The sequence below is a fragment of the Crocodylus porosus genome, unplaced genomic scaffold (genome assembly GCF_001723895.1).
Source record: "Crocodylus porosus isolate Cpor-Errol unplaced genomic scaffold, CroPor_comp1, whole genome shotgun sequence".
NCBI lineage: Eukaryota > Metazoa > Chordata > Crocodylia > Crocodylidae > Crocodylus > Crocodylus porosus.
This window is the reverse complement of record NW_017728931.1, coordinates 58,362,560-58,384,281: the sequence shown is the minus strand read 5'-3', so window position 1 is coordinate 58,384,281 and position 21,722 is coordinate 58,362,560. Positions and strand designations below refer to the sequence as shown.

Here is a 21,722-nt window from a genome sequence, read left to right as displayed (position 1 = left end):
AGGGGGTCAGACTTGATGATCTGCTCAGGTCCCTTCCGACCGTACAAACTATGAATCTATGAATTGCTTAGGTCTAAAGAGCCAAATCCTGCTTTGAACTGGTACCACCTCAACAGAGAAATACTTTATTGACAGGTTTTAAACACAAAGTGCATATGCACATAGATGATTTCTTGTCCAACTTCTTAACAAACTGGAAGGGAGAGATCAAACAATAAGGCACAAAATTACTTTAGAGTAGTTTATTTAATTGTTGAATGTTAAATGATTCACCAGAAGTTTTTATGAAAATGAATTACAGAAAATTACTTTTTATTATACTTTTTTGTTAAAACTTTTAGTAGGGCATATATATTATAATAATATTTATAACCTAATTAATTGCATTTAAAATTGTGTTTACTTTCTGTCCTGCACTAAGGTAAAATATGAACAATTTGTAGTTGAATTAACCCATATCAAACACTGCCTAGCTTATAACTAAGCTCCCTAAATGACTGAAAGGAAGCAGATAAGCCAGTGATTCTCAACCAGGGAACTGGGCACCCTGGAGTGCCATCAGACTATTTGAAGGTTGCACAAGGTGCGAGGAGATAAGCAGATAAGCCAAATTCCGGTTTGTTTCTGCTTGAAGGATACCCCATCCCTACTGCCTACCCCCCATGTAGAGAGGTAAACGTTGTAATATATAAATTATTTTTTTTAATTACTTGCCATTCAATTCATAAAAATAGAGAGTGATGCCTTGAGTCCAAAAAGGCTGAAAACCACAGGACTACCAACCTAATAAGCTGGGATAACCAAGCCTCTCTGGAAACTCTCCCAAAAAAGGGTGCATGTATCTGCAGTCCTCAAAGCAGTGGTTTTCAGCAGGGGTGCCTGGAGACCCCCTGAGAAGTGTTGTGTGGGTATCACCACTATGGTGGTGACAAGGTAAAAACATCCAGTGTACTAGGTAGGGCTGCAACATGTGCATGGCTCTCCTGCCTCACTTGGGATCTCTGCAATCCCTAAAGCAGGCAAAAGCCTGCACTTATGCTGTGGTCCTTCTTGGTGTCCTCATCTCCAATACTCCTCTCCAAAACAGAGATATATTAGATCAGGAGTGGCCAACCTGTGGCTCCGGAGCCACATGCTGCTCTTCAGAAGTTAATATGCGTCTCCTTTAATCTTTGTACAAGCACATGGTGACCAGCTTCCAAATGGTCTTCCAAGTGGAAGCTGGTCACCGTGTGCTTGAGCAAAGATTCAAGGAGATGTATAATTAGCTTCTGAAGAACCACATGTGGCTCTGGAGCCACAGCATGGCCACGACTGTACTAGATAGTTCTACCTGCCCCAGGTGCCTCTTTCCAGGAGATGCTGTGTAGGATCAGACTGTGAAGGGCTGCAGCACAAATCAGCTCTCCTGACTGCTTTAGGGTTTACAGAAAATCTTAATAAGGCAGGAGATCACATATGTGCCACAGTCCTTCTGGGAGTGCAACAGTTGAGTAGGGCAGTTTTATCTCACTGTGGAGGCAGCACCTGTTAAAAACACCTGAAGCAAGTTAAGGCAGCACCAGCAGTGGTTCTTAGCCAAGGATGCTGTCAAATTCAAAAGAGTTGGGCAAGGGTGGCCTGATTCTGAAAAGGTAGAGAACCACTGCTTCAAAGACTTCATTCTCAAGCTGTCTTTTAATGGGAACTCCACATGTTTAAAGGACTATAAAATTAGGCCCCAGATGCATGTACATATCTGATTTCTTAATATTCATATTTCTTTACTGAAAGATTTAAATTAAAGTAGCCAGATACAGTACTGCATCTTAATTCCTCCTTCCTGTTTCCATTTCTGAAATGCCTTCTCAGTAAATGTGGGTCTGCCTAGCACCTTTCCTCCACACTGGCATAAAAGGTTGACAGGTGCTGTACCTCACAGTACCATATATTTTTGTTAGTAGAGTCACAAATGCTATGTTTGGTAACTTTTTCACTGCATCTTGTTAAATTCTGATGAGGTGTTACTTTCTTGTCACTGTGGAGGAAGATGAAAAGGCAGCATTTACAATTATCTGATTTATTGGTCTTGGTTCAGAAAAGGAAAAAAAGCAGTATCACTGAAGAAGGCATAACATGGAATTTCAAGGTTCAAAATAAGCACCACTGGCAAAAAAACTAAAGCAAAACAAGTCTGCCACACTAGGATTAAATAATTTTAAAACCAAATTCCTCATGTGTGTTACCTCAAGCTTATTAAAGCTAAAAATCATTATTAATCCATTTCCCCTTTACACTGTATGTACTATTCATACCTACATTTCATTCAGTTTAAACAGAGGTAGTTAGTCAGTTCAGCAGAAGTCAGGCACCAGTTAGGGTGGGGTGGCACACCTTAGGGACTAAAGTAAGCACCTTAGACTAAGATCAACCAGAGAAACTCTGTGGTGCAACCATGCTCTTCCTTCTGTCATCCAGTTCAGAAAATTACTTTAGAATTAAGTGTTCTTTTTGATATTAAAACACTAAAAAAAATGTTGCATTTGAATTCATGCTGGACGCATGCTTACAAACTTGATTTCACATGAAGCACAATGTAAACTTCCTGTTTAATGTCCGTCACACGATCAAAATTCCCTTGTGTAAATTTATGAATTCAGTTACTGACAACTAAAAAAAATGAACTGATGCAGCTTCCAGTGATTAGAAATCTTCTCCCCCGGAGATGACAGTCACATGTGATAGGCATGTTGACAAGCCTGGAAAGGGAAGCAGGGGATCCTACTAGCAAAAATTCAGTGCTGGATTTACAAGCAGCCCTGCTATGCATAGGTCCAACCTGTTCTGTCACCACTTGAGACTGCACAAGCCACCAATTAATTCATCTGATGAAAGGCAGAATGAGTCATTTCTATCCCTCAGTGTGCATCTTATTTTGAAGGTAAACAGCTATAAACACTGACTATATATCTATTTTTTAATACAGTCTTATTTCAATAAGATGACAGCAACCCAACAACAATGGCTTTTTTATAGCCAGTTTGAATGATATCTCCCAAGACATCAGCTCTTATAACAAAGCTAAAAAAACCCCCAACATTAAGCAAATTCTGTAAAAGAACATAACTTGGCATAACTATGACAACACGAATGACTGTCAAAACAGAACTTGTTTGTTGAAACTGGGCTCTTTGAGCAGTCACAGGAACGTTAGTTTGTTCGGCTGAAATTTCAATTCTTTAAAACTGAGCTAGTGTGTGTCAATATGAGGTGATCAGGAGACCATTAGGTCAATAGTTCTGAACCTTTTTTGTACCGGGACCCATCTGTAAACACTGATGGCCAGCCCCAACCCAGTTAGTAGCTTAAGTAGAAAACAGGCCCTCACTTGTGACCTCCTGCTCCACCCCCCAAGTGTGTGGGGCAGGGAGCCCCCAGACAGTCTGCTACAGGCTGGAGCTCTGCCTGCCTGCAAGGGAAAACCCAGAGTTTTCCATGTTTTTGTCCTTTAAAGGAGAATCCATTTTTTAAGTTTGCCCACAACCCTTCCACATTCTTGTGACCCACGGGTTGACAAATGCTGTATTAGGTGTTTTCAGACTAAGACAAGGAAGACTGCTCCATGGTTCAAGTCTATAATTGGGCAAGATCTCAACGACATATAGCTAAGGCAAGCCACGAGAGCCTTTGCTTTCTCCCACCCGCCAGGAGCGGTGGCACTACCGGAAAACACACCAAGGCGGGCAAACGGCGGGGTGGGGCAGACCCTCGCGCTCCTGCTTCCTTGCGGGGCGCAGGGGCCTGTTCTCACTCGCCCCGTGAAGACCACAAGTGGGGGCGTCAGGCCCGCTCCGTGCAGGCGGCATCGGGAACACGGAAGAGGAAGATGAAGGCCAAACAACTCCGCCCGCCCCAACCAGGATCGCTACAAGGGAGGGCCGGGGGAGCCGCGCTGCGAGTGGGCTCCGTCCGGGGCACACGCGGCAAACCCGGCGGCACGGGGGCGGAGGCAACCGCCCACCCCCGCCCTGCACGAGCGCCCACGGAGCGGGTCGCCTCCGCGGTGTCACTAGGCCGGGACAGACGCCGCCTACCTGCGCCGCAGGGGAAGCCGCGGGTGAGGCCTCCCCGCTCCGCAGCCGCTACTGCCACCGCCGCTCCGCTCCGACTACTCCATAGCGACAGCGCGAGCGCCGCCGCCCGCCGCGCCTCACTTCCGCCACCGAGGGCGGGCCCGGAAGCAGTAGGGGCGACCCCTCGGCGGGCAGGGGGCGGGGCCTGCGGCCATGGCGGCGCCTTTGACTCCGCGGTTCCGGCGGCTCCGCAGCCAGGCAGAGCTTCGGCGGCGGCGGCCGGGGGGTGAGAGCGCCACCCCCCTTCCCCGCAGCCAGGTGCCCTGTCACTGGCCTAGGGGACCCCCAACAGCCGCATCCCAGGGGGGAGACTCCCCCCCTGCCCTCCTGCAGCAGTGGGAAGACCCTGGTTCTCTTCCCGATTCTGATCGCTCCCCTGGGTGCGCAGTCGGGGACCCTGGGGAAAGAGGGCAGAGGTGTTTAGAGTTTCTTCTAGCCCTGTTAGTCTTCCTCTGGGGGTGGACGCAGTGGCCAAGGCCCCATCAGTCTTGCCTGTGGATGGCAGACGGGGCCTGGAGCCAAATCAAGGGGCAAGCTGGTGTGTGTGGCCACCATTTCTCTCTGGCTACGCTTAGGATAGTAAGATTTCATTTTCGGCATGCCAAAGGAGAGCAACATGGTCAGAAGTGAATTGTGCATGTTTTCAGTAACACAGCTGCTCTCATGTCGTTGCAGGCCCTGATGGCCCTTTTCAAGCCACTCAGTTATGGAATGGCATGATCCGTGCTCTTCGGGACCAGGTGGTAATCAAGAGGAGACGGCAACGTCTAAGGATGTACAGGAACTGCTTCACTGGCTCTGACGCTGTTGATGTGGTGCTAAGTCATCTTATGCGAAGCATGTACTTAAGCAGTAATGATATTTCTCGTGTGAAGGGAGTCCGCGTGTGCCAAGTATTGATGGAGCGCAAGGTGTTTGAGCCAGTTGGAACAAAGCTATTCAAGAATGAGAAAGACCTGGAGTTTGAGGACACAAGTAGCAGCCTTTATAGGTTTGTGGACCACAGTCTTTCTCCTTGTGAACTGAAAGAGAACAAAGATGCTGAGAACTTGCCCCCTGAGGAAGTACTTGAGCTGAAGGCAGAAAGGTTAGTCATGGTCAGGTGTCACCGCATCTCCACCCCTCCCTCCCCATGGGTATTCAAATTGCCTTCTCCAGTCATATAAGGTAAGCCACTGAGACCTATGAAACCCATTGGTACACCAAGTTTTTCTCAGTTTTGGGAGACTATATAGTTTATCATGATACCATCCTGGATTTCACTGGTAATGCTAATCACCTGAAGTCTTCTCCAAGCTGGCTGCCTATAACAAAGTCTGCCTTTTTCCTCAGTAACCAGTATGTGTCTCTTCTGTAAGGAAGCTGGGGGCAGAGGCAGTTTAATAACATGGAATTGAGTTTGGTGTTTGACTAAGCATGGATCCAGAACTCCATGTTCTCATTCTGATTTTAATGCTGACCTCCTGTTCGGGTTATTTTTCGTATTATAAAAAGTCATTCCCCCCCCCCCGTACTCCAGCTTGTAACACAAGTTATTTTTCATTGCTGTGCTGTGATTACTAGTGCTTATAAAGCACTATGGAAGGATTGAGCTCCTTGAAATATACATGGAGCTGACCAGTTGATCTCAGGTATCTTTTCAATTTGTAGTCGTCTTAGTCCAGATCAACTACAAATTTGTTTACGCTAAGCTGTGACAGGACTCCAATGGAAGGGTCTTCTCTCTGGCTATAGCTAGTCCTGTCACCCCAGCCTACTCTGACACCGCCCTGGTCCCCACTCACCTGCCATGCCTTGCTGGAGGAAAAAAAAAGTGAGCTGGGATGTGTCCTACCTCTGTACTGAGCAGGGGCATAGGGAAGAGGAATCTGATAATGTCTGAACACACCAGTGTGGCTTCTGGTGTCTCAGGGTTTGGGAGAAGAGGTCTGAAGACCCAAGAACCCTAGGCCCAGAGAGACTGAGAGCCCAAAATGGGCTGGACTCAGTGACTGAGCTGGAAAAGATTCACTTCAGATAAGATAGCCAGGGAGCTGATAGACAATACAAAACTTTTAGAATAAATAAAGAACTGAACAAAATCAAGACCAGATAATATAATGAACACAGAGGAAAAAATATGTTTTATTTGTAACTACTTCTCTCTTTTTCAGAAACTGCTTTTAAATTGCCCATGGTTTTACAGGCTGCAGTTTAGCCAACCCAGTCATAGGATTCATTTGTGATGCAAGGTAGTGCTGTACAGAACTACCCCATGCTAACTCCAGAACTGGAAGTGGTATAGTTGTGCGATACAATGCTACACTATGAAGCAAAGCTGATTAGCCTGCACAGTGTGATACTTACACAACTGTACTTCTAGCTTTGGAGCCAGTGCGATGTATCTCTGCCTGGGACTACACACTGTGCAGGCTAATCAGCTTTGCTAGAAGAGAAAGATAGAGGACATAAAGGTGTCGGGATTCATATCAATAGAGGACAGAGGACAACCAAACTGTCCCCTATGACAGTCACCCTAGCTGCAACATGTGTATGCTTTCCTGCTTTATTAGGGTTTTCTGCTAACTGTAAATCAAACAGGAAAGCTAGCTATCCAAAAACACTGTCCAAATCTTAATTTATATAATTTGTGCAACTGAAAGAAATGTAGAACTGTCATTTAGGCAGACTTTTTTAATGCTCTCTGAATTGTATTTATTATGAACTTAAATTTTTTTTCATGACAGACAAAAATGTGACACAACAATTTCAAATCCCTTGGCATTCAAAGCTGCTGATAAAAAGGAGATAGAGGAACTTCTTCAATCAATAAATATACATCCATCTTTTTTGCCGAAAGTTCTAGTTAGTGAGCCACTCCATCTGCTTTCACAAAGAGGTAATTACTTGCATTTTACTTGAAAATAAGTACTCTTCACCTGTTCAAAAATAGCTTATTGTAATATTAAATAGAAATGCTTTTTGGGGGGGTTTAAAACAGTAAATAACATTTTATAAATATGTTCCCAATAACCTAGCTTATCTGGCTGTTTGTTTCTCTCTCTGTGCTCCCAGTTATAGAAGATGTGTGGAAACAACAGACTCTATTACGGCTACTGCAGTTAATTGATCTTCCAATCTTGGAAAATATTTTAGAATCCCCAAGAAAGAAAAAAAATAATCGGTTTGGGAAAGAGGAAGACCTGATTATCTCAAATACTTTCTTGGATAGAGAGGTCATATGCAGTTTAAATCTGCCTGAGTGAGTTATACATCTCTTATACATTTTGAATATTTTAGAATACTTCTAATTTCACTCTGACTTTCAATTTCTACTTTAAGCGGGCAGGGTAGGGCTTGTGGTTGAGCGATATCCTTAGATGTGTGTGATACATTACCTGGACTGCTGCCTTTCAGTGAACTCCCTTGTTACTTCTGAGAATACTTATAAGTAAAGAGGTATTTAAATATGCAAGAACTATATCCTAATGGGTGCATGGGAGGAAGCTTATAAGAAGTAGAAACTTAGACAAATAACTAGGGAAGAGTATAAGAGCATTGCTCGGGCATGCCGGGATGAAGCCAGGAAGGCCAAAGTGCAATTGGAGTTGTGGCTAGTAAGAGATGTAAAGCATAAGAATGGTTTCTACAAGTATGTTGGTAGCAAGAGGAAGATCAGGAAAAGTGTGGGTCCCTTACTGAATGGGGGAGGCAACTTTGTGCCAGAGGATGCAGAAAAGGCTGAAGTGACCAGTGCCTTTTTTGCCTCAGTCTTCACAGGCAAGGTCAGCTCTCAGACTATTACACTGGGCAGCACAGTTTGGGGAGGAGGTGAGCAGCCCTCAGTGGTGAAAGAACAAGTTAGGGTCTACTTAGAAAAGCTGGACAGGTACAAGTCCATGGGGCTGGTGAATGTGGTGTGCCTTGATTTTAGCAAGGCTTTTGATACATTCTCCCAGGCAAGCTAAGGAAGTATGGGCCAAATGAATGGACTGTAAGGTAGACAGGAAACTGACTGGAGCATTGGGCTCAGAGAGTAGTAATCAATGGATCAATGTCTAGTTCGCACCTGGTATCAAGTGGAGTGTCCAAGGGGTCAGTCCTGGGGCCAGTTTTGTTCAATGTCTTCATCAGCAACCTGGAAGATGGCATAGAGTGCACCCTTAGCAACTTTGCAGATAACACCAAGCTGGGGGGAGTAGTAGATAAGCTGGAGGGTAGGGCTAGGATTCAGAGTGAGCTTGACAGATTGCAGCATTGGGCTGAAAGGAATTTCGTGGGGTTCAACAAGGACAAGTGCAAAGTCCTGCATTTAGGATGGAACAGTCCCATGCACCGGTACAGGCTGGGGGCTGACTGGGTGGGCAGCAGCTCTGGAGAAAAGGACCTGGGGGTTACAGTGCACAATAAGCTGAATGAGCTAATAGTGTGCCCTTGTTGCCAAGAAGGTTAGTGGCATACTGGGCTGCATTGGTAGGAGTGTTGCCAGCAGGTCAAGGGAAGTGATTCTTTTCTTCTCTTCAGCACTGGTGAGGCCACATCTACAGTACTGTGTCCAGTTTTTATCCCCCCACTATAGAAAGGATGTGGACAAATTGGAGAGAATCTAATGGAGGGCAGTGAAAATGGTGAGGGGGCTGGGCACATGATTTATGAGGAAAGACTTTAGTCTAGAGAAGAGGAGACTGAGTGGGGACTTTAATACCAGCCTTCAGCTACCTAAAGGGAGATTCAAAAGAGGATTGAGTTAGACTGTTCTCAGTGGTGGCAGATGACAGAACAAGGAGCAATAGTCTCAAGTTGCAGCAAGGGAAGTTTAGGTTAGATATTAGGAAGAATTTTCTCCCTGGGAGGGTAGTAAAACACTGGAACAGGTTACCCAGGGAAGTTACGGAAGCTCCATCCTTGGAGGTTTTCAAAACTCAGCTAGACAAAGCTTTGGGTGGGATGATGTAGTTGGGGATGGTTTTGCTTTGAGCAGGGGGTCAGATTAGGTGATCTTCTGAGGTCCCTTCCAACCCCAAGTTTCTATGATTCTGGATTGTGCAGTTCCTGGTTAAATGTTTCTTATTTATGCCTGTGTGGAAAGTGGAACAGATGAATTCTGATCTTAAATAAATGAAACATTCTAAAGGGCTTTTTAGAAACACTTTAATAGTGATGGTACAGAGAATGTTTAAGGCAAATAGAGCATCTGTTAAATTAAAGGAAAGCCCGGCTAGTGACATTGAAGGGTCACTATGCCATGTAAATGATTATATAAAATAAAGCATGGCAATTTCGTGTCAGCATTTTTTTTTGTCTTTTTAAACTTCCATTGTTTCTGACTTGTTCCTGTTGGTTGCATCTATATTGATATCCTCTCAATAGCTTGTACTATAGCCGAATAAAATTTCTGTTTGGTAGCAATTGCATAATGAATAGAGGTATATGTCCTTATATATGCATATCCTAAGGTCAGATCCAATGAAGAATCATCCATTCTTGTGCTGGCACTTCCCCTAGTCATGCTTTGAAAAATAAATTTGGTTTGGGCCTGGTAAACTCTCCCAACTTTGATTCTGGTACTGTTTAGGTCAGTCTTCATGGCTCTTGGCTAAAGCATTACACTAGGAATTGATGTTTGGCTAACTTTCACTTTTCTCTTTTGAGAACAGAAGATGAAGATTGACAGATGTAGGTCTTAAATGATAGTTTCATCCTCTCTTGAGGGAAATAAACTTTCTCACAAATGTTTTCTCACAAGGTGATGGTCAAAGAGTCTGGGCATTGATGAAAATTCAAAAGTTTTTGCAGGCTTTTCAACAATTTGAGCTTTCATTTCTTCAGAAATAGGTTGTTGAGTGACTAATTGTTTTCTTCTCACACTCCAATCTTTCTGAATAACGAGTCATTTTTTGTTTTGGTTCTTAAACCATCTTTGCAAATTATTCAAGGTCTTTGTTTCTTCCCTTTAGTTTCTGTGCTTTAATCTGTGGCTTAAAGGAAAGTGATGCTTCGCATACATTAGCAAAATGACCATCTTCTGCCTGTGGTTGTCAACGGTGTTTCAACTCTGTTGGTATCAGACTTTTGTAGATAGAGACTTTCAGCACTACAAAATCCTGTTCTGTGCTGGGAGAGGTAGTGTAGAGTTGGAATTTTAACAGTTAGGCAGTTTTGAAAATGACCTGACCTGTTCTTACTGCATTGGTGCTCCTCTCTTTAAGAACAATTCTTGAAACTAGTCTTTAAGAAAAATTAAGAAAAAAAACAAGATTGGATCTAATCAAGCAGCTTTGACTGATTCTGGATGCGTCTCCACGTGTGCTTTTTTAATGCACAGTAAAATAGGTTACTGTGCATTAATGTCATGTAAAAAGAACATGCAGAATGCTAATGCACAGTAAAATAGGCTGCTGTGCAGTAAGTGACACTTAAATGTGCACTTTTGGTGCTGTGGATTAGGGCAGCCTAATCCACATTTATTTAGTACCTCATATTGAAGGTACTAAATATAATATGTGTTAGAAAAAAGTGCATTAATGAACATGTAGACACACCCTCTGAGAATCAAATTTTAAGCTCAGCTTAATTTTCAGCAAGATTTCCAACTGAGAAATCATTGTATGTTCACCTTCAATCAGTCAGAACTCTAGTTTAGGTTGTTCCTGAATACACTAGCCAAGGAGTCATTTTCCATTTGGATTCAAAATGGTTGTGAAGTTGTCTCAAAGATTAAATAGACTTGAATTGGGATATGTTTGCCCCCACCCCTTTCCTCATTGCATACTTTGTGGTGGGGGGCGTTGATATACCTTGCTTCTCAATGAAGAGCAGGAAAGGTCTGTATTTTCCACTGGGTCTGTGCAAATGCCTCCCTGCAGGTCTTACCTTACAAAAATTACTCCCTTCCTGCTTTGTACTACAGGTAGTTAGTTAACTGTATTGGTAGCATCTCTGCAGTGCCCCGTCTTAAATTTAGTGCCTGTTTCTTGCTCACTTCCATTTAATGATCTGATTCGTTGAATTTTTCAAGGTTTAAAGTGTTGATAGTTTTTGTCCCTCAAAAGACAAAAACAAACAGTTAACTTTAAAAATTCAGTCCTTTGGCAACCTGTTTAGCTCTTGTTTGTGGGCTGGCTAAATCTCTTCATGTAGCACACACGTTTCTGAACCATCTCTTATGGCTCTCTGTGCTTGCAGCTTTGCTGGAAGCCAGAACAAGTATATTGTTTGTAGCTTTGGAAGGGGATACTAAAGTTGTAGTTTACACTTGTTCAAATTACTATCACTAATAGGATGTTTGAAATAAATTAACTGCTTGTTAAGTGAGCTGGGCAATGTATACATTTCAAATGTGCAATACTTGCATACGGCTAATTCACGTGATCTTTAGCTTAAATTATTTTGCCCAATGCTAAATGTCAACACTAAAACTAACTTTTCCCCCCTCCCCAGGCTTGATGAATGGCTCTGTGCTGCAATTGAATGCTTGGAATATTTCCCAGACCAGCTAATAGTGATGGTTAACCAGCAGCTACTTCAAATCAGTAGTGAGCCAAGTGACTTGAATATGCACAAGAAGATACTTTTTGATGTTATAGTAAAATATTATAATCAAATGAGAGATCCCCTTCTCACCAATCAGGATCTTGATGTTCATACAGGAATCATTGAACTTATAGGTAAGAGCAAGTTAAAAACAAACAAACAATGTACAGGTGAATACTATTTTTAAAATTAATAGATTATTTTTCAATTTTTTTTTAAAATAGGTATCAGATGAGTGCCAAATTACTTTTGTTATACCAGGTTCTGCCAACCAAAAAGGGGGGACCTTTTCATTTCTTACCTTAATTCCAGGATTTTGAGGTCATGCTGCAATACTAATAAGTGTGATTCTCTAGCCTCTGGCAAAGAATCGGAGTTTCCCAACCTGAAACGGTAGTAAGGGTGTCATTTAAACTGAAGTGTAAGGCAAACCCTGCTCTGAGAGTGCCTTGTAGTACTTATGGAGTATAAGATGTAGAGAATCTTAATTTAAATTTATAGTTTTCAGAGATCCATGCTACAGCTCTATTGCACATGAACATGGTAGTATTCATGAAGAAATAGAGCATAAGCAGACTATAAGTGTGTAAACCCCTTCAATAAGAAAATGCAATAAGCAATGTATTATCCTAAGCCTTTTGCCAGAAAAAATAGTAAAATAGAAGGAGCATTAAAGTGATATGGTTATAAGAACACAGGAAATTATCAGCCCAGAATTACAAATCTGAAATGATTGGTGTAAAGAAGTCTTCCACTTACTGTATTTTCACCAAAAGTGAAAGTACGGTAGTTCAAACAAGAGTGCCTTTTGCGTAAATTGTCAAATAATTCAAATATAATGGGAATTTAAAATCCTTAATCCCTGTAGAACACTTTTTTAAAATACAGAAATATTTTAAACAGAAAAACAGCATGCCATGTAATCATGCCATGCTTTGTTGCACCAGTCCTCTAAAGGACATCCTACTTTCTTACACTTATTTTATTCTTTTATGATTTCCCAAACTAGTCAACCAAAATCTTCTGAGTAAACAGTTTCTAGTTTACCTTCTATTTCGTTTTGTACAAGAGATTATTTAGTTGACATTGCAAGAAATTTCTGAAATGTATTAGATTTAATTCAGATTCTTCAGGTTTACATTCAGCTGCCCACAATATCCAAAATTGTATTAGGAGAAGGTCCTACTATATTTATAACCACCTTTCCAAGTACTTGCTGTTGAATTGGTTTAGGCTGTTGGTATATTAGTCTTATTGCTGGACATGTAGAACTACTAAAGGGTTCATGTGAATGGTGGGGGGGTGATGTATGTGTGGTTTGGTTTTTGTTTTGGGGAGAAGAAGGTTTGGCAAATGTAGAAAACTTTATTTTTTTCTTACGTATAACATCTGCTTGCAATTACAGGTGTCCTGATGCAGAGTGTCTCTGTGTTGTTAGTCTTTTAGTCTTGTTTTAAAGGAAAATTACCCACCTCTCCCATTGCCCTTGAGACCAAGGGACATCAGGGTTAGAACGTGTTACCCCCTCTACCAGAAACAGATCCTAGACCTGAATAGCATTTACCCTTACCTCTTTCATTTTGACTCCTTTCCATTTAAAACATCCCAATAACCTTTTGAAAACTTAAGCATGGTCAAAAACTATTTTAAGTGTGTAGAATCTGGAAATGTCCAGTCTTCCTCAGTTATTTAATCTCCTGTTAGTTTCTTTCCATAATTTCCTTCTGATCTTTTCTTTCTGTCCATTCTCTTTTCTGGCTGTGTGCCCCTCATTTACCCTTTTCTTCTTTATTTTCCAAGTTAATTCACTTCTACTGTTCTTCTTTCTTTTTTTTTTCCTTTAGGGGAAAAGGTTCATGAACAACTGCATAAAAATGTAGTAGTTTTTATTTACTGCAAAAAAATCTTTTGGTTCAGTGACCTACTCTTAACATGACTACACTGGGAATCAGACTTGACTGGGTTCTGATCTTAACTGTAATGGCAGAATGGGCAAGTGATTTGTATGAAGGTTAAGTTTCATGATCCCCACTTACAGATAGGGTTAACAATCTTAAAAGCTATGAGAAGGTGGGGATTGAAACTCTCTTCACCCACTTAATATAAGAGACGTCCTTTTCAGAGGCGGGGAGGGAGGAATCATCAAGAGAACATACTTTTTTATTTTTTTAAACTTTTCAGCAGTGAGAGAGAGGTATCATTCATAATGCAAGAAGCAGTCCAGGATAAAGGCCAATGGTGTGGAAACACCCATTGAATGTTAGAAGGTAAAATAGTGGTGGTCGCATCTGGTACATTTAAAGACTTCAAAATAGTGAGGGGGTTTCTTACAAACATCTTAATCTAACCAGGATAGAAGCTGTAAGCCTAGAATTCTAATTTGAATCTCTTATTTAAAATAAATCTTGCTGATATTAAGATGAATGTACTGCACTATGTACAGTATTTCTCTAACATTTAGAGCATGGAAAAACAGAACAAGCTCTGGAAGGACTGCAGCTTTACTTAAAATTACTAGAGCCAAACATTCGGGAAGAACTCCGTAGACTACTGATGTTTATAGCTGTTGCCTCAGAACCAGAGGGCTACAAGTTACAGAAACAAGTAAGTACTGTATCGAAATATAGATGTGAAAGATATCGTTCCTTTTATTGTAATGTTAATAGACATTTGTTTAGTTTTGTTTGGTAACACTTCCTTTCCTGTTCGATGCTTTTTAAAACCTAAATTTAAATGTACCCTTGCAACAGTGTAGGTTTCATGATTGACTGTTAAGAAATAGTCTTAGTAGAGAGCTATGATTTTGCCAAATTTAATCTGTGATGTAATTCTCTTTTTTACAGTTTGATAACAGATCAGTTATCATCAAGACTTTCACCAAGGCCATCTTACAAAATAATGGATTGTCAAAACCAAAGCTGGAACAGCTAATTCAGTTCCTGATGAAGAATCGCTTTGAACTGTTCCAGGTATTTCCTTCCCCTTTTCTGACACACTTTGATTTTGTCACATAATGTTAATTGCCAAAAAGCAGCTTTATAGCAACGTGCTTTCAGTGTATGTGATGACAATATGTAAAGGCTATGTATTTAAATAAAGTCAGAAATTGGTTCTGATCCTCTGGGTTTGTAGGCTATCTGACCACTTTAAAGGTTCTTCTACACAATATCTTTCTTGCCATGCTTCTTTTCATTTCATTTAAGAAAAGCCTGTAGGATACTAAACTACTTCTAGTAAGAATTTTGGTTTCTTTGGTTTGTTTTTTTCCTGGAGGAAATCTTTTTGAATCATGCACTCTGTTTCTATTGTCTCTTCCTTCCAAACTTTTAAGCTTACTGTAGGAATTCTCTCTCCAGCAAAACATTGCTAAAAGCTCTTCTCTTAAGAAGCCAGATAATATAACAGATTTACCCCTCTGTAATTAAATTGTAGATATGGAAAATCATAACATAAATGGAGGCAGGGCAAGCAGTGGGAGCGGGGCAAGTGGCAAGGGAATCAAAGTGTCCATTGTGGATCTGTGCTCCTTGCTCATTGCCTGCGACATGTGTTTCTGTAGTTGCCATCCCCATTATGACAATGCCCTGTGGTTGTGTACTGTCTGCTGTTGGTGAGTACCAAAATTGTCTTGTAAAGGTGGTAGAAATGGGTCTGGGTTCAATACAGTTAAGGTCTTGGAACATATCCCTATTTGTTACATTGTAAAGTGGGTTCCCTTTATGCAAATTCAAGATGCATGCTGTTTTCCAGGAACGCATGTACAGCTTAAAGCAAGGAAAACCTGTATTCCTGATGGATACTATTATGTTTTCTTGCATACAACACACCCTAGAATATAATGTGCACATTGTTTTTAAAAATCAGAATAACAAAAAAGATCTTTGTAATAAGAAACTGAGTAGAAGCCAATAGGGAAGCCAAGCCTGCTCATTGTTCTGCTTTCTCTGGATTGCTGCAGATCTTACATTCAGTTTTACCAATAAGAGGCAAGACCTACTCTTAACATATTTCTCACGTATAATACGCCCTCCAGTTTTCAGGTTTTCAGCACCCTTTTTGTTGGGGGGGAGCTGAGGAGGGGCAGGGGTGATGCATGTTTTATGCACAGAATATGGTATTAAAAAAACCCAAACCCTGTACATTAAAGCATGTACCTTTCTACTCTAGATAAAATATGGAAAGTTAGCTTTAATTTGCATGGTATATGGTAAATCTGTAGTGCTTCTTTTGCTGTTGTTCTAATTGCACACAATACTAGGTGGTACTAAACTAGTACCTAGGTAGTGGTTATACTAGGTAATCTGGCAGTTAACCTTCATCCTGGCTGCCTTAAAAAGTCAAATGGATATTAAATGCTTATACTAAAACCAAACCACTTTTTTCTTCTTTTTGTCAGTCTTACATATGATGTGGCAGTGACTAAAATAATTGCATGCCACTCTTCACTGCTTCCTTTCTTCTGGGCTGAGAAATAGAAACATTAAAGGAGAACAACAAAAGCTGTTCTTGCATTACTTACTGTTAGGCTGAAACTGTCAAGTAGTGCATGAATCTGTTCTTGTAAGGCCTCTGATCTAGTTCTCAGCTAAAGAGTTTCAGATAAATATTGAAGATTTGGTGTACTTAATGAAAGCTCTGTAAATCACTATAAGATTTGTCCTTCAGTAGGAATAGGTGAGCCAGTCCCATAGGTACACAAGCAGGAAATCTATTCTTCTTTTAAGGGCAGAAGGTGATGGTCCTTAATTTCCCAGTCCTTCCCTCCTCTATGCAGATGTTGCTAGCGTTCTGATATTGTATTAATATCTCTAATTACTGACCCATGATAAACTAGGTTGGCAGTCGCCTCTTGAATACTTGGAAGAGTACCAGTTTGAAATGTTGCTTTTAAGATCTTCGGGCCAAGCTGAATGCTTCTGGAGAGTTTTGAAAGAGAGAAAGGGCTTCAGTTCCGGGGTACTAACCAGGCCTCATAAATTCCTAAGCTAAGCTGTTCTGAAGTTAATGTTTCTTTTTAACTTCTTGTTCTTGGTAAAAAGTGGTACCTTGGAACGAAAGAAGGGGACTAGTTATTAATTAATAGAACTTTCAATATAACTGTTTAGTTTGCAAAGCCCAGTGGAGATGATTATAATGAGGGTCAAGGCTGGTAGCAGAGGAATACTTTTTTTTGTGCAGTTAGCAATCCTCTGTCAATTCCTACCACTCTACCCAAAATTCCCCTAAATAAGTAAGTAATATAAAAAAGCTAAAAATCCTTAGGTAAGTTGTAGATAAGCTCTTAAATCTTAACAGAACACTATGTTTCTTTTTAAACAACCTGGAATTAAAGTTTTATATTGCCTTTTTACATATGTTAATGTCATCCAGACAATTAACTTGATATTACCCCCTTCTCTCAAAGGCTACTAAAAATGTGAATGAACCTTTGTGAAATTATTTGATTCAATCATTTAGTCATCCTACCAAAAATTAACCTCTTAAATGCTCCAAGCGTATATATGGCTTGCTGCAAGCATTTGTCTTGCTTAGCTTCCTACAGTGAATTGTTCATGGGACACCACAATAAAGCACTTTCTTGAGTGTCTTGCAGGTCTGAACTGGAGTGAGCCTTATGTCCTTTCACTTTTTTACTTTCTTTAAGCTACTTACTTTTCACTTCCTGAACTAATATAAGAAAACTTTACTGAAAGCTTATTTTCATGCACCAGCTTAACTCTAGCTTTAACCTTTTTGGCCTGTTCTTGTGAGTATGTATATCATGTAGTAAACTACTTAAATGTTAGTTCTTTGTTATTTACGTTTTTTAAACTTAAGCTTATAGCTGAAAATTCTGTTATACAGACCCCCTTAACTCTTTTGGAACTTACTAGCAAGAAATTTAAAAGCCTGCTGGAAGGACAAGATCCAGATACCAATTCAGGTAGGAAATCCTAATATAATCTATTTTAAACAAGCAGTTACATGCAAATGAGCTGGGAACATGCATGTTAGGTTATAGCGAAACTTCTGTCTTGCTGCTTCATCCATTTTCTGTGCTTATACTGGTAATAGGACATTAAGGGGGATATACGAATTGCATCCTAGGCACTGTCTGGCAGGAATGCTCTTAACCATGCCTTACCCACCTGTTTCCTTTTGCATATCTGCAGAGCAGCTTCGCTATTAAACACATGGGTCTCATGTGTTTAGAGGGAGTGGGTGTGTGGGATGTGGTCTGAGGGTAGAAACATATCACCTTCGTGCTGCCACAAAAATTATTACACCAGCACAATGGAAACACAAACGAGAACTCCATGCCTCTTGTCACACCATAAATGGCCAAAATATGTGGCGGTGACAAAGGATGGTCATAATTTCTGTCCCTTTACTGTTGTGGGTGTCTGTTTGCTTTATGCCACAAGAGCACCCTGGGCAGGCACTCCCATGGCTTTAGGGGCCCAGTTCTGTGCTCCCTGGGAATTTCCATGCAAGATTAGGGCCTTCAAGTCCTAGGAACACCTGCTTAGCTTTCCCCTCTTTCAGAGATGTGCCTCAGACAATCTCTAAAGTGCATCTTCGTAAGCAGAGAACGTGTTGCCTGCTGTCCCACATGGGTTAGGGGCTGATCCTATGAGATAATGAGTGGAGTGCGTTTCACCCAGTGAAATGGATCAGCTGTGGCAGGATGTGTATTTATACCCAGAGAACAGTAGAAATGTGGTACAGATGTATCCAAGTAGTTAATGCACCAAATTCTCTAATGAGTACCCACTTCACACAAGGAACAGAATGAAATGGAGACTGGGGCCACACTAAAATTTCTCATGCTTTCCCAGAGTCCAGGATTTTTGTGGTTGATATCTTTTATTTGATTGTTCTTTTTCAGTGTTCTGAAGTATTAAAGGTATCAACTGAAAACACTTACGTTCACAAACACTGATTAAAACAGTTAACTGTGTTCTAGCCCAGGAGTGTCAAACTTCAAATATACATATACATTGTGTGTATACATACACATACGAAAGAACGTGTGTGTGTGTAAGTATCCCCTCTCCCTCACTCCTCTTCCCCCCCCCCCAAAAAAAAAAAAAAAAAAGTTGATGCTGAATTCTTATTGCAGGAGATCTTGAGAGCTTGGCTGAATCCAGACCAGTGCTGCTCGTGCAAAAGATAAAGTGTTAACCCTTTTGTATCTACTGGTTACAGCCAAAAGCTACTGCCAATTCCACAGTGGCTATAAACGTGTTACACTAGCTCTGACACTGAAGGCTAAACTCCTGCTCCCTGTTGCTCACAGGGGGTAAGCATGGCAACCATTTTACATCGTCTCCATGCTTCCATTCCTCCCCAGCGTAGAAAATAAACTTTCACACTTAAGACATGCACTCCAGTTTTGGAGGGCTGATTTGGGGCAGAGGGGGGAAATGTGTGTAGTATGTGAGTAAATATGGCATATAAAAATGGTGCTTGGTGGGTTTTAGCTCTTGGGCACTGGTAAATGTTTGCAAACCAGTTGACAGTTATGCTTGCAAGAACACAGTCACTTCTATTTTTATTACAAGCAGGAAACAAAGACTTAACTTCTAAGTATAGCTTTAGCTAGAACAGCGCTGCCCACATGGTGGTCTATGGGCTCCATGAGGTTCCCAGGCTCCCTCTGGTTGTTGCAGACCCTATTGCTCCAGGTGCAGCAGCAGTCAGTCTCGAGGATCCCTCTCTCTCCCCTGGCTTTTGCTGAATGCCCACACAGTTCTAGGGGAGCTGGCAGCCTGGAGCCCCCACATAACTTAGTGCCACATGAGAACTGACAAAGAGCTGAAGGTGAAGTGGGATGCTACCCCATGCAGGGTGCAGCCAGGAGGATCAGGGGTAAGGGTAGGGGGATGTCTACTTGCATGCACATGGGGCAAACAGCCTGGGCGGCCCATGGTCCTTGCTAGTGCAGCTGATGTGTGGTGTTTGGCCCTACTGGTACAGCTGGTGGGGCACGTTGCCCCAGCCCAGAATATGGTTAATAGTTTTTAATCAGTGTTTGGGAATATACGAATGGTTTCAGTTAATTCCTTGAACACTTTTGAACGTTCCATCTGGCTCTCCTGCTAAAAATGTCCTCCTCCAGACTGTCTAAACCTGACCGTCAACCACTGTGCTATTTCTGTCATCTGACACTTCAGCTGCTTCCCTTGCCTATTTTTTCCTTGCATTTTTTTAAATTGAAAAATCTAGGGCATTAGGAATATTAAATATACAAATACTGCAGAGAAGTAGACTGGGACAGGGTCTAGCATCCTTCTGCGGACTGGAACAATCCATCTCCAGCCCAGTGCAAGCCCGGTGGTTTCAGTGGTGCACCATCAGTGAGGGGGGCTTTGCCTGTACCTGTAGTGGGATCAAATCACTGGGAGCTGTAGTAGTGCTGCTTTTCCCACTCCCCAGCTATGGCACAAGCACAGCTTCTAGCTGGAAAGGAGCTGGGCAGCTGGGAACTGCACCCACACTGCTGGGGAGAAACCCATCATTTCTTCCCAGCCCCCCACAACCCTGCTGGAATGTGAGCAGAGCTTATAGCTGGTGGGAAGCTGCAGTGGGCCAAGCAGCTGGAAGCTGTCAGCACTGCTGCTGCTTCTCCCTGCCCCCGCTTCTGGGTGCGGTGTGAGTGCAGCTGGAAGTGGCCCAACCCTGACTCAGTTCTGCACCAGCTGGAAACTGTGCCTGTGCTTTAGCTGGGAATCAAGAGGCATGGAGAAGTGGCAGTGATGCATCTGCAGCTCCTCGTTTCCTGGCACCAACATGGGCACAAGCAGAGGCATAGCTTTCTGGATCTGGTGGCTTTGGGGACTGTATGTTGCCAACTCCTGAACTAGGAAAATGGGCAATGTTTTATATTATTGTTACCTCTTTAGCAAAGCAGTTGAACGTCACTAAACCTTACATTGCTCAAGTATCCGAGCTGCCGCCAGCACTCCTCTCGGTGATGAACTCGGGGCTGTTCCTTGCAGAAAAGTACATTATTACAATTCATTGGAAATGTAAGATGGATTTTCAGTGTAAATACGTTGATCAGATCTCCAGTTGGAACCTACTATTATAAAAATGGTATATGTGTAATCTTAACATAATCCCAACTTATTTATTTCTATTAAGGTTTCACATTTTGTCAACATTTGACTCTTAAAGAATTTGAGGACCAAAAGCAACAAACAACTCAACATCTCCTGGCCCTGATTCAAGAGATGGACAACAATATGACTATTCCTGTCAAGCAAAAAAAGAAGTTACTTAAAGAATTCCAAAAATATCATTCTCTAGTATTTTAGTGGGCTTTTCTGTTTTTGTTCTTGGGATGTTTTTTTTACCCTGAAACAGGATGTGGTTTTGAATTATAGCTGAATATTTAAAATCTTATGGACACAAGAATTTTCTTGAGAATGCTGACAAGTGCATTACATTATGCTATTCTTCCATTGTATTAGGCAGATTATAAATCCTGGTATTAGATCTGTCTTATAGTAGGTATTTTGTCAGCCCTGTTGTGTTACTCTAAAATGAAGGTCTGAATTTTTTTAATGAAATCCTTTTGGCGCAGGTGAAATTCTGCATTTGAGGCACTTTAACTTTTTAAAATCAGATTCTAATTACGTAATTTTCAGGATATTTTTATTCATTTGTCTGTAATTTCCAGATAAGCCTTCTGGTGCATCAATAATGACTCAGTTATTGCAGTTGCAAAGCAGACTTCTACAATATACAGTTATTGTATTATTAAAAATAAAACATCTTTGGCTGCTTAATCATGAATGTATACAAAGTCTATAAGCAACTCTGGACAGGTAGAGGTTTACACTAAATGTGTATGGATTTGGAAGTGATTAAATATTCCAGATTATAGTTTCATAGTTGGTAGGGTCAGAAGGGACCTGAGTAGATCATCAAGCCTGACCCCCTGCCATGGCAGGAAAGAGTACTGGGGTCAAACAACCCCAGCAAGGTGATTGTCCAGCCTTGTCTTAAAGACCCCCAGGGTAGGAGCCAGCACCACTTTGCTTGGAAGTCGGTCCCAGATCCTATCCACCCTGACAGTGAAGTAGCGCCTCCTGATGTCTAATCTGAATTTAC

The 21,722-nt window shown here is 41.6% G+C and overlaps 2 protein-coding genes across 4 annotated transcripts in view; one reads left to right on the top strand and one right to left on the bottom strand.

Annotated features, from left to right (window-relative positions):
* The window catches only part of SCYL2 (SCY1 like pseudokinase 2), a 56,425-nt gene extending 52,251 nt beyond the window's left edge, over positions 1-4,174 (bottom strand). Inside the window, exon 1 of one of the 3 annotated variants that reach the window (XM_019545127.1) lies at positions 4,074-4,174. The gene's annotated coding sequence lies outside the window, so the exon portion shown is untranslated. The remainder of the gene's footprint in view (positions 1-4,073) is intronic. The other 2 variants (XM_019545125.1, XM_019545126.1) reach the window with 2 other exon arrangements.
* A 588-nt stretch (positions 4,175-4,762) lies between these two features.
* On the top strand, positions 4,763-21,487 carry DEPDC4 (DEP domain containing 4; the record flags this gene model as incomplete). The annotated part of the gene is made up of 8 exons (XM_019543914.1): positions 4,763-5,199; positions 6,839-6,990; positions 7,167-7,353; positions 11,532-11,758; positions 14,086-14,228; positions 14,468-14,593; positions 17,469-17,547; positions 20,751-21,487. Coding segments are annotated over 8 exons (1,524 nt in total), but the record flags the coding sequence as incomplete, so codon positions are not given.
* Between the last annotated feature and the right edge of the window lie 235 nt (positions 21,488-21,722).